This window comes from Cyanistes caeruleus, unplaced genomic scaffold (assembly GCF_971803275.1).
Source record: "Cyanistes caeruleus unplaced genomic scaffold, bCyaCae1.hap1.1 HAP1_SCAFFOLD_78, whole genome shotgun sequence".
In the NCBI taxonomy this organism is placed as follows: domain Eukaryota; kingdom Metazoa; phylum Chordata; class Aves; order Passeriformes; family Paridae; genus Cyanistes; species Cyanistes caeruleus.
Window position 1 is genome coordinate 1,618,148 of NW_028255889.1, and position 12,575 is coordinate 1,630,722.

Below are 12,575 nucleotides of genomic sequence, written 5' to 3' on the forward strand. Positions count from 1 at the left end.
CTGGGAGTTCCAGGAGCCTCAGCTGCCACGGTATTTTCCTCTGAATATTTCTTGTTGTGCAGTATACAGGGAGAATATTTTGTGTGAGATTCTCCTCTGGGCTTTGAGGTGAATCTCAGTAATTCTGTTGATTTTCATGTCCAGATGAACTTTTTCTAGATAGGAAGGAAAAGGGAAGAGGCACCATGGAAAATTAATTGCTCAAAATTTGAGTGGCCCAACCACATTAAAAATGAAGTCTAAACTGAAGAAATCTTTTATTTTTATTTTTTTTTCCTTGCTAGGTGGGGTAAAACATGAAGTGTAAATAAATAAAGTTCTTTGAAAAGGTTCAGCCAGCACCCAGCTGTATGAAAATCAAAAGGGATAAGACAGGGCATGGGAAGAATCTTCAGCCCTTCCCACTGAAGGTAAAAGAGTAGGAAAAGTGCCTCTGGCTGTTACCCACAGGTAATGTGTTATTTGAAGCCAAGAGCAGATGCCCCAAGCTGCTGGTGGCCCAAGCCCTGCCATGGCTGTCCCACTTTCAGTCCTAGCTGGACCAGGGTGGCCGGCTTGGGAGGGGAGGAGGTGGGGGAATCTCAGGGGGCTTCCTCTTCACAGCTGGGCTGGGGGGCCGTGGGGGAGGCACGGAGTGCTGGTGCTCTGCTTTCCAGGTCGACTCCTGCTTCTGAGGCCACATTTGAGAGCTGTCGAAGGAGGCAGTCTCTGGGCTCCCTGGGGGCAAGGGAGAATCACACCTTCTTGGCTGGTATGCTGGAGCTGCAGCAGGGTGACTGTGGAGAGAGGAGGTGGCTGAGGCCCCCAGCTGCCATGGGCTCACAAGGACCCTCCTGCACAGCAGGGCCCAGAGCGGCCAAGGCTCCCCAGCACGGCTGGAGCTGATGGCACAGCTTGGCCCAGCTGGACAGCTGCCCCTCAAGGCCCCAAGCAAGCAGGGGATGGCTCTGGGCAGGGTCCCTGGCCAGAAGCGGGCCCCAGAGCACCTCTGCCTTTCAAGGGCAATCTCGTCCCCGCTCTTTCTCCTGCCCACCTTGCTTTGCCTCTGCCCACTGCTCCGGGGGCTGCTCTTAGCCAGGCAGCCTCAGTGGGAGCCAGCACTGGCTGCAGCCCCAGCGGGCTCCCCAGGACAAGGCCCAGCAATTAAGAGGCCAATGAAAGGCCTGGGCAGCAGCAGAACTCTCAGCACAGTTATTTGGGCAACCACTGATTACCCACAAGTGCACAGCAGCCTCACTGGGAATGTTTCCTGACTATGAGCAGCCTTTCAAGAAGCTGGAGGGTGGAGATGAACAACAACTTACCGTTTCTTGTCCTTCCACCACTGGAATCCAACATAGCACAGGACCATGGAAAGTGGCACTGTGAACAGTGTCACTGCTGTGCCTATCATGCAGGACTTGCGCACATCCTGCGGGCAGAACACTCTTGGGGTGCTCGGTGGCTTCTCAGCATTTATATTGGACTTGCCAAGCGCATCTGTGGGAGCAATGGGCAGCGTGAGCCTGTGCTGTGCTCCATTGCTGAGCTGGCAGCACGCTGGATACGGCCAGGACATTCTCTGTTTCCCCCAGAGCTGGGGCCTGCAGGCACCTTGCCACCCCTTGGCACAGGCTGTGCCACCCAAAAAAGCCCAGAAGGCCGAGAGCAGAGCCTGGGACAGCACAGCTGCTTGGGCAGTGGCTCCTAACAGGGACACGGGTCAACCCATCCCTGAGCAGCCACTGCCACCCCTGACCCTCCCTGCTCTGTGACAGCTCCCCCAGCCCAAGGGGACAGAGCCAGGCCCTGTAAGGGGCCAGTGCATCCCCTGCCCAGTTGGGAGCCAGGGCTGGCTGTGGCCCTGGGCTCACGGCAGGGCTCCCACTCGGGGCTGCTCCTGTGTCTTGGGCCTCTGGATGCTTAGGGGCAGCTCCAGGAGCAGCTGCAGGGGGAGAGATGTTGGTGCACAAGTCCCAATTCCCAGGGGCTGGGAATGAGCTCCAGAGGCCTGGAAGCCGCGGCACCTCCAGCTTTGGCTGCTGCCAGGCCATGCAGGCCCTGAGGGAAGAGCTGCTGGCACACAGCCCTGCCGAGGGAGAGCCCAGCACAGCAATTACCTCCTGTGCCTGGGCCTGGCATCTCCTCCTTTCCTGCATCAGGAGCTGGCACAGGGCCATTCCTTCCTCTAGCATATGCCATCATCTGCACAAACATCTGCTCCAGCACTTGAGAAAGGAAAAAGGACAGCTGGATAAGATAGAACTGTTCACCATTAGGGGAGGTGGTATCTTCAGGAGGCAATACTTGTTAAAGTCATGGATAAAGGTCAGGAAAATATCCAGGTTATTGGGGCTGGGCCAGGGCTCTCCCTCCTCCAAACAGCCGCTACACCTGATCTAGCCCAAGACCAGGAAATTTCAGAGGATCTCAGGGTGTGCATGGCCCATGCTGCAGTTTGGGCTCCCTGTCAGCTGATGCCAAATGCCTTCCTACAGGGACTGGGGAGAAGCTGCAGCCAGGCCAGGCTGGGAAACAGCCCTGCAGGGCATGAAAGCAGCAGCGGGGCAGCAAGGCTGCCATGGATCCCTTCCTGCTGTGCCAGGCACAGCGTGTCCTGATGTGCCCCTGGCCGCTGAGTGTCAGGAGGAGGCTGAGGGACATGAACCCACCACGGCGTCTCTCCAGATCACTCAGCATCCTGTCCAGAAGTTGGGATGCCTCCAGGGAATTCTTGTCTTCTATCTCTTTGTTCTTCCATCTTGGAGGACCTTAATGGAAAGTAGTTCCATTTCTCCATCAGTCCAGAGTAGCAGTGAGTGCACCTGGGTGACTGGTGCCCTCCAAGGCACTCCCTCCTCTCTGCCTTCCACTCAGGAGCAGGAGCAGGGGGACAAGGTGCCTGCAGTGGGCCCACACTGGGATAGAAGAAGCCCCTTGCATTGCAGTCAGGGGAGAAAGGACTCCCTGGAGCTGCCAGCAGCTCTGAACTGAGCCCCAGGCAGGGCCAGGGCTTGGCAGCAGCAACAGGAGCATCTCAGTCTCCCTGGGGCTGGCAAAGGAGCCACACGAGGCACAGCCCTGGGGCACAGCCCTGGGCCCGGCCCCTTCCTCTCTGATCTTCCTTGTAGCTGCACAGAGCACACGGAAAGTGACACGGGCATTGCACAGTGGAAGAAGATTGACAGCTAAATCCTCCTTCCTCCCACTGACAGCAATGCTGTGGGATCACTCAGGGCTCCAGATGGGAGCAGAGCGAAGTTCCCAGAATACATCAACCTTCAGATTCTTAAGGGAAATGGCATGAGAGTGAACTCTTGCCACACTCACACTGATAATTCTGTGCAGAAATGGACATAGAGAACTTGCCTCCAGCATTCTCCATGGATCTCAAACCATTATGTGCCAGGGCTTTCAGATGCTCCATGTCACGATCCCAATCTAGAAGGGAGCACAGATCAGAACCATTCCATGGTGAGCTGGGATCCCCTTCTGCCTTAGGGAACTGGGCACTGCAAGGGGGTCAGGTAAGGCCATGGGAGCCAGATGTCAATGGACATGGCCAAAGCTGCAGAGGGGCCTGGGGAGCTCTGGGCTGGCCGTGGACGCTCTCAACACCTTTTCCATGCTCTGTGCAACATCCCTGAAAGGCAGGCACTGCCAAGCAGCAGATATTTACAGCTCAAGCCTCAGCAGGGTTCAGGCCCAGAGGCACAGCAATTACCTCCTGGGGCTGTGCCTGGCATGGCCTCCCTTCCTGCAGCAGAGGCTGCCCATGAGCCACTGCTTCCTCCAGGAAACGCTGCCTTCAGCACAGCCTTTGGGTTCATCTCTGGAGAAAGGAAAAGCCACAGCTGGATCAGATGGAACCATTCTCTTTTCAGGGAAGTGGTGTCATCATGATGCAATACTAGTCGAGGTCATGCATAAGGATTAGGAAATCATATAAACTTATGGGATTGGCCAGAGCCCTCCCTCCTCCAAACAGCCCCTACACCTGATCTAGCCCAAGACCAGGAAATTTCAGGGGATCTCAGGATGTGCATGGCCCATGCTGCAGTTTGGGCTCCCTGTCAGCTGATGCCAAATGCCTTCCTGCAGAGGCTGGGGAGAAGCTGCAGCCAGGCCAGGCTGGGAAACAGCCCTGCAGGGCATGAAAGCAGCAGCGAGGCAGCAAGGCTGCCATGGATCCCTTCCTGCTGTGCCGGGCACAGCGTGTCCTGATGTGCAGAGAAAGCCCCCAGCTGCTGAGTGTCAGGAGGAGGCTGAGGGACATGGACCCACCTTGTCCTCCCTGCAGCATTTCCTTCAGCATTTGCTGCATGGTATTGGATGGCTCATGGGGTTTCCGGTGTCCTGCAGCTTTGTTCTTTCCTCTTGGAGGACCTTATAAAAAAATATATATCCATTTCCCAGGAATAGATCCTAAAAAATCAGGGTTCAGCTTGTGGGATCAGCAAGGACACAATACTCACCCCTGCGACGGGAGCTGGGCTTGCGTGCAGCATCCAGCCCAGGAGCCTGGAAAGTCCTCCCTGCAGACACACCTGTAACTCAACAGCCACAGAAGCTTCTGTCATGTCTGCTGATCTGCAAAGGCAGCACTGAGCTGCAGGAGCGGTGAGGGGATCACGCAGGGCGAGGGCACACACGTGCACAGCTCTGTCCTGGCACCTTCAGCGATGCTGCCCTGGCTGTGATTTGGGCTCTGAGCTGGCAGCTCTCCCAGGGGGAAAGGCCTTGACCTACCCTCACCATCTCCCAGAGCCTCAGTCCTGGATGTGGGTTGGGAAGCCAGATCACCTTCACCAAGAGGCTTGGCTGCAAAGAAAGGCAGGACAGAAGAGTTCCCATGGCACTGTAGAAGATCCTCAGGCTCCCTGGGGCTGGCAAAGGAGCCACACGAGGCCCAGCGCTGGGGCACAGCCCTGGGCCCGGCCCCTTCCTCTCTGATCTTCCTTGTAGCTGCACAGAGCACACGGAAAGTGACACTGGCATTGCACAGTGGAAGAAGATTGATAGTTAAATGCTCCTTCCTCCCACTGACAGCAATGCTGTGGGATCACTCAGGGCTCCAGAACGGAGCAGAGCGAGGGTTCCAGAATCCATCAGCCTTCAGATTCTTAAGTGAAGTGGCACGTGAGTAAGTTCTTGCCACATTGACACTGATTATACTGAGCAGAAAGGGACATTGAGAACTTGCCTCCAGCATTCTCCATGGGTCTCAAACCGTCATGTCCCGGGCCTTCCAGATGCCCCATGTCACGATCCCAATCTAGAAGGGAGCACAGATCAGAATCATTCCATGGTGAGCTGGGACCCCCTTCTGCCTTAAGGAACTGGGCACTGCAAGGGGGTCAGGTAAGGCCGTGGGCGCCAGATGTCAATGGACATGGCCAAAGCTGCAGAGGGGCCTGGGGAGCTCTAGGCTGGCTCTGGTCACTCTCCACCCTCTTTGCAGGCCCTGTGCAAAATTCCTGGAGAGGCAGCAGGACCAGCCCAGGGGCTCTGGGGACTCTCTCCCTCCCACAGAGGAAACCCTCCCTGAAGCCCTGCGGAAAACCATCCCCAACGCTTCCCAGGGAGAAGGAAGTGCTGTCCCAGGAAAGGGAAGCCAGGCCCTGGGCTCACCTGCTCCCTGTGCTCGCCACGGAGCAGCCTGGGCAGCCCTGTCAGGCAGGGCCACTGCCAGGAGGAGCAGGAGGATGAGGTGCAGAGCAAAGGCCATGGTGCCTTGCCCACTGCCAGTCCTGCAGCTCTTGCTGCCACCACTGTCCTGACACCGCTGTCCCAATGTCAGCACCGCTGCCGCCGCCGCTGCTGCCACAACAGTCGTGGTCAAGGACTGACTGCTCGGTCCTTGTGGTGCTGTGCAACCACGGGGCTCTGGGACCTCTGTGACCTCAGAGCCTGCTGTCACCTCAGCCTGCTATCACCCCAGAGACTGCTGTGACCTCATGGCCTTGGCTGTACCCCCCGAGTGTACTCCCATCTGTACTCCAATCTGTACTGGACTGATTGTAAATCTTTGACTTCATCAAAGGGTCATTGCCAAACAAAACCTTGGTTTTGCCTGCTGACATTGCTGGTCATGTTCTGTCCCATGAGATGCTCTTGATGGTTCCCTCTTTTCCTGGGCATGGCACTGGAGGAGGTCCAGGCCCAGGTGATGCCACTGAAGGAAATGTGCCCTCAGACCAGGGACGCTCAACACAGACTCCCCCAGCCCCTCGGGGCCCCGCTGCTGGTCACAGCAGCCCCTGCCTGGCTCCTGCCTGCCCACACCGTGGTCAGCCCCGCCTGCTCCTGGACATGGAGCTCAGCCAGGGCTGGTGCTGTGTGGGCTTTGCTGGTGGTACCAGCCAGACACTGGGGTGACAGCTCCATCTCTTTATTGGAACAGAAGAGCTGTGTCAGGCCCTGCCCTGGCAGGAGGGACCCACCTTCAGTCCAGGCCACAGAGCAGGGTGGGTCCCTTCAGGGACACAGGGCCTTGCTTTGGGTGGTGGCAGCATCTGCACAGCAGCAAGCTGGTAACGCAGCTGTGACAGGGACATCACGTATGGGCATGGAGATGTGAAATGTGTGGTGCAGGTGTCCCTGACTGAGGTGTTTGGCCTTTCCTGTGAAGCTGCAGAGGGGAACCTGTTGAGAGAGGAGATGGCTGAGGCCCCAGCTGCAGCTGGCACACAGGGACCCTCTTGCACACTGGGAGATTCTCACTGTGCTCACAGTTTCCCTCTGAAGACTAAGAGGTGAATGTGGATGGGCTTAGCAACTGGTCTGCAGGCCAAAGAATTGAGGTAGTAAAAAAAGAAATAGAGAAAATACAAGTTTATCCATAGCAAGGAAGAAAGCAAGGCCGTTAGCATGGAAACCAATAAAAAGGTGCATAAGGGGTATTTGTAATAAATGTTGTAATAAATGGAATTGGTTCGTGCTAACTAAATTGTAACTGTTATTAAAGTTATTATTAGAAACAATCAAGAATCAGTGTTACAAAGCAGATGTACCCCTTTGCAGATGTTACATGTCAAAATTGAGGTACAGGATGTAGTTTAGAAGATAAATGGTGTCTCAAGACCAAAATGGCCTTGAGATGGACCAAAATTAGAAGAAATTTAGGCATTGGGCGTAAGGATTAGTAAACATAAGGCTAATTAGTAGACTAACATAACACAAGGCTTAGTAGGCACGCGCAAACCTGTAAGGTTATCCAAAGGACAATGAGGAAGAAGAGAAGCCTTCACCAAAAGACCACTGTACTAGTTTGAAATCAAACCAGTGAGAGATCGCAAGTCAGAATTATAATTTAATAGGAAAATGATAAAAAGAATAAATGCAATAATATCAAAAACACTGACAGAGTCAGAATACAGCCTGGAACCCTGTTAGGGTGATGGTAGTCGTCCAGATGAGGTGGTCTTGTTGAAGCGTGATCCTCTGGAAGAAAAGGGGGTCTGGTCTTCAGCTGAAAGTCCAGCAGTAGCTCCTGTCCTCTGGAAGTCCCGTAGGTAAGGGCTGCTGTGGTGTTCGAATTCTCAGCTTATATCCAGTATGGAATGCTTGGCTCCTCCCTCGGGGAGGAGCATCTCACAATGGGATGGTGAGTCATGAGATAAGGCCTTGATGAGCCATTAACAGAAAACAGTCCAGGAGGAAGTTATCTCTGAGTCATGCAGCAAGGCAGTGGTGGGCCCATTAACAGGGGACAATACAGGGGGAAGTTATCTATGAGTCATGGGGCAGGGCATTGATGGGCCCATTAACAGAAGGTAGCCCGGGGAGGGGGGGGGAGGCAGGGAGCACTGCCTCACCTGGTTTCAACAGTACATGAGGATGGTGATAGAATATACTGCAACCCAGGACATAATCCACCCCTTATTCTATTACCATCTACATAATTCCAAATCAGTACCTTCCTTAAACTCCACACACACACACACACATATATATATATATATACAATGGAACCTTACACACAGTTCTCACTTAAAATGAGGTCTCCTTGTGGCACACATCGGGTTTCCCCATCTTTCCGCATTACCCACCAAGTGCAACCAGGTCCTTGAGCGAAGACAATCCCACGGATAGGTTTGCTCTTGCCTGAGGTGGGATTAATCCAAACAGTCTTTCCTAACATACCTCTCATGTGTACCACAGGGACTTTATCTCCATCCACCGTGTGCAAGGGTTCAGACTGGGCAGGACCAGCTCGATTGATGGATCCTCTGGTGTTAACCATCCAGGTGGCCTTTGCTAAGTTCACTTCCCAATTTTTGAAGGTTCCTCCACCAAGTGCTTTTAGGGTAGTCTTGAGTAGTCCATTGCACCGTTCAACTTTCCCAGCAGCTGGTGCATGATAAGGGATATGATAGATCCATTCAATTCCATGTTCTCTGGCCCAAGTACTTACGAGGCTGTTCTTGAAATGCGTCCCGTTGTCTGACTCGATTCTCTCAGGGGTGCCATGTCTCTAAAGGACTTGCTTTTCCAGGCCCAAGATGGTGTTCCGGGCAGTAGCATGAGGCACAGGGTATGTCTCCAGCCATCCAGTGGTTGCTTCCACCATGGTCAACACGTAGCGCTTGCCTTGGCGGGTTTGGGGAAGGGTGATGTAGTCAATTTGCCAGGCTTCCCCATACCTGTACTTGGACCATTTTCCACCGTACCACAGAGGCTTCACCCGCTTGGCCTGTTTGATTGCAGCGCAGGTCTCGCAGTTGTGGATAACCTGTGAGATGCTGTCCATAGTAAGGTCCACCCCTCGCTCACGAGCTTATCGGTACGTTGCATCTCGTCCCTGATGACCAGAGGCATCATGGGCCCAACGAGCTAAAAATAATTCTCCCTTGTGCTGCCAGTCCAGATTCACCTGTGATATTTTCACCTTGGCAGCTCGATCCACCTGCTCATTGTTACGGTGCTCTTCATTAGCCTGACTTTTGGGTACATGAGCATCTACGTGTCGAACCTTCACGATCAGCTTCTCCACCCGAGCGGCGATGTCCTGTCAAATCTCAGCGGCCCAGATGGGTTTCCCTCTGCGCTGCCAGTTGGCTTTTCTCCAGCGATCCAGCCATCCCCACAGAGCATTAGCTACCATCCAGGAGTCAGTGTAGAGATAGAGCCTCGGCCACTTCTCTCTTTCAGCAATATCTAAAGCCAGCTGGACAGCTTTAAGTTCTGCGACCTGACTCGATCCACCCTCTTCTTCGGTAGCTTGTGCAACTCGTCGTGTGGGGCTCTATACAGCAGCTTTCCATTTCCGGTTAGTGCTTACAATTCGGCAGGAACCATCGGTGAAGAGGGCATATCGTCTTTCACTCTCCGGTAGCTCATTATATGGTGGGGCTTCCTCAGCACGTGTCACTTGCTCCTCTTCTTCAGAAGATAATCCAAAAGTCTCACCTTCAGGCCAGTTTGTTATAATTTCCAGAATCCCAGGGCGGTTCAGGTTTCCAATACGGGCACGCTGTGTAATGAGGGCAATCCATTTGCTCCAAGTAGCATCGGTGGCATGATGCGTGGAAGGAATCTTTCCCTTGAACATCCACCCCAGCACCGGCAGTCGGGGTGCCAGAAGCAGCTGCGCTTCAGTACCAATGACCTCTGAGGCAGCTTGGACTCTTTCATAGGCGGCCAAAATTTCCCTCTCTGTTGGGGTGTAGTTGGCCTCGGATCCTCTGTAGCTTCGGCTCCAGAATCCCAGTGGTCGACCCCGAGTCTCACCAGGCACCTTCTGCTAAAGGTTCCAGGACAGACCATTGTTCCTGGCTGCAGAGTAGAGCACGTTTTTCACTTCTGGCCCCGTTCTGACTGGACCAAGGGCTACCGCATGAGCGATTTCCTGCTTGATCTGGGCGAAAGCTTGTTGCTGTTCAGGGCCCCAATGGAAATTGTTCTTCTTGCGGGTAACCAGGTAGAGAGGGCTCACAATCTGGCTATATTCAGGAATGTGCATTCTCCAAAAGCCTATGGCACCTAGGAAAGCTTGTGTTTTCTTCTTGTTGGTCGGTGGAGACATCGCAGTGATCTTATTGATGACTTCAGTGGGAATCTGACGCCGTCCATCTTGCCACTTTACCCCCAGGAACTGGATCTCCTGGGCAGGTCCCTTGACTTTGCTCTTTTTGATGGCAAAACCAGCCTTCAGGAGAATCTGGATGATCTTCTGTCCCTTCTCAAATACTTCTGCTGCCGTGTTCCCCCACACAATGATGTCATCAATGTACTGCAGTTGTTCTGGAGCCTCACCCTTTTCTAGCACAGTCTGGATCAGTCCATGGCAGATAGTAGGACTGTGCTTCCACCCCTGGGGCAATCGGTTCCAGGTATACTGCACACCCCTCCAGGTGAAGGCAAACTGAGGCCTGCACTCTGCTGCCAGAGGAATGGAGAAAAACGCATTTGCAATATCAATGGTCGCGTACCACTTTGCTGCCTTGGATTCCAGCTCATACTGAAGCTCCAGCATGTCTGGTACAGCTGCACTCAGTGGTGGCGTGACTTCATTCAGTCCACGGTAATCCACCGTCAGTCTCCATTCTCCACTGGACTTACGCACTGGCCATATGGGGCTGTTAAAGGGTGAACGAGCCTTGCTGACCACCCCTTGGCTCTCCAGCTCACGAATCATCGTATGGATGGGGACCACAGAGTCTCTGTCGGTGCGGTATTGCCGACGGTGCACTGTTGCTCTGGCAATTGGTACCTGTTGTTCTTCAACTCTCAGTAGTCCCACAGCAGAAGGGTTGTCTGAGAGACCAGGCAAGGTACTCAGTTGTCTGATGCCTTCTGTCTCTAGAGCAGCTATCCCAAAAGCCCAGCGATAACCTTTTGGGTCTTTGAAGTACCCGTTCCTGAGGTAATCTATGCCGAGGATGCATGGGGCCTCTGGACCAGTCACGATGGGGTGTTTCTGCCACTCATTCCCAGTTAAACTCACTTCAGCTTCCAGTACCGTGAGCTCCTGGGATCCCCCTGTCACCCCAGAAATAGAAATGGGTTCCGCTCCCACATACCTTGATGGCATTAGAGTGCATTGAGCGCCGGTATCAACCAAAGCCGTATATCTTTGTGGGTCAGATGTGCCAGGCCATCGGATCCACACTGTCCAATAGATCCGGTTGTCCCTCTCCTCTACCTGGCTAGAGGCAGGGACCCTCTAATCCTGGTCATGGTGCACGTTGCTCTCTTCCGGTGAATATGCTCTTGATGTCCCTTCAAGAGGATCACTCATATCATCATTTCTATACCTTCTGATGTTCTGGCCACGAGAGACCGGAGCGGCGCTGGCTCTAGATGAGCTCCTTGTGGTAGTTGTCCCTCTTTTTAGTTCACGTACCCGGGCTGCTAAGGAGGAGGTGGGTTTTCCATCCCACTTCCTCATGTCTTCTCCATGCTCCTGGAGAAAAAACCAGAGGTTACCTCGTGGAGTGTATCCTTTCTCCCTGGCTGGGGAATGCCTACTCCTAATAGCAGAGACTCTTGTTGGTTCTGGGGAGACGTGGTAAATTTCTTCCTTAAGTTCCTTTTTTAGTTTCTGATGGCCCTCTTCAATCAAGCTCCGGACTTGCTCAGCCAGCCTTGTTTCCACAGATGAGACATGGGTGCGAAACGGGGCAGTGACAGTGTCCTCGTAGATTCTTAGTTTATTGGCCAGGACACCCACCCTGTCCTCACCTTCCCTCCATTGCAGTGTTGCCAGGTAACGGGAGTACATCTCTGGTCCAAGCCGTGCAAATCTCAGCCACATCTGTGACGTGCACTGGACACCATCTGGGCTCTTAGGAAATCTCTCATCTTCTGCAAAAATGATCTCCAGCACAGCCAACTCCCTCAGGCATCGGATACCCTGTTCCATTGTGCTCCATTTTCCCTGGTGCACCTGGAGGTCTTCTTTGCAGAGGTATCTGTCCCTTACACTTGTCAGCAGTCGCCTCCAGAGGCTGAGAGTTTCTTGGGTTCTCCCAATCCCCTGGTCAATGACCACATCCCGGGACAGCGATCCCAGTTGCCTGGCCTCACTTCCATCCAGGATGGTGTCGTTTGCTGCAGCGTCCCAGATGCGGAGCAGCCAGGTTAGGATGGACTCGTTCGTCTGGCGGGTGAATTCCCTCCGCAGGTCACGCAGCTCACCTAGGGATAGAGAGCGAGTGATAATCTCTGGTTCTGTCTCCTCCGCTGCGTGTGAAGGTCCTGCCTCACCCTCATCAGTCACTATGCGGACTGATTTGCTTTTTGATTTCTTTTTCTGAATGGGGGCAACTTCTACCGGTTTAGGCTGCTCTGGTTCGGTGACTGTTTGTGTGGAGGTGCTCATGGCCCTTTTGGTTCCTTTCTCCTCTGTGGTAGTCTGCGTAGACATGGACGCTGTTGTTTTGCTCTTGGTTCCTTTCTCCTCTGTGGCAGTCTGAGTGGACACGGATGCTGTTGCTTTGCTCTTGGTTTCTTTCTCCTCTGTGGCAGTCTGCGTAGACACGGACGCTGTGGCTTTGCTCTTGGTTCCTTTCTCCTCTGTGGCAGTCTGTGTGGTCATGGATGCTGTTGCTCTGCTCTTGGTTCTTTTCTCTTCCTCCTCAAGAAGACGCTGT

The 12,575-nt window shown here is 53.8% G+C and overlaps 1 protein-coding gene across 1 annotated transcript; it reads right to left on the reverse strand.

The window, feature by feature from the left end:
- Positions 1–238: 238 nt before the first annotated feature.
- LOC147646830 (uncharacterized) lies at positions 239–5,853 on the reverse strand. The gene is made up of 11 exons (XM_086872886.1): positions 5,611–5,853; positions 5,183–5,254; positions 4,729–4,800; positions 4,455–4,526; positions 4,264–4,365; positions 3,704–3,811; positions 3,349–3,420; positions 2,652–2,750; positions 2,100–2,207; positions 1,305–1,479; positions 239–776 (listed from the first exon to the last, which is right to left on the reverse strand). Exons 1-11 carry the CDS (start codon positions 5,705–5,707, stop codon positions 533–535), a joined length of 1,221 nt encoding a protein of 406 aa, XP_086729012.1. The 5' UTR covers positions 5,708–5,853; the 3' UTR covers positions 239–532.
- Between the last annotated feature and the right edge of the window lie 6,722 nt (positions 5,854–12,575).

Coding starts and splice junctions, on each gene's coding strand:
- LOC147646830 (XM_086872886.1), bottom strand. CDS start 5,707: ATGGCCTTTGCTCTGCACCTCATCCTCCTGCTCCTCCTGGCAGTGGCC. Junction 5,255..5,610: donor GTGGCGAGCACAGGGAGCAG/GTGAGCCCAGGG, acceptor GCTCCCTTCTAG/ATTGGGATCGTGACATGGGG. Junction 2,751..3,348: donor ATCCATGGAGAATGCTGGAG/GCAAGTTCTCTA, acceptor CTTTCCATTAAG/GTCCTCCAAGATGGAAGAAC.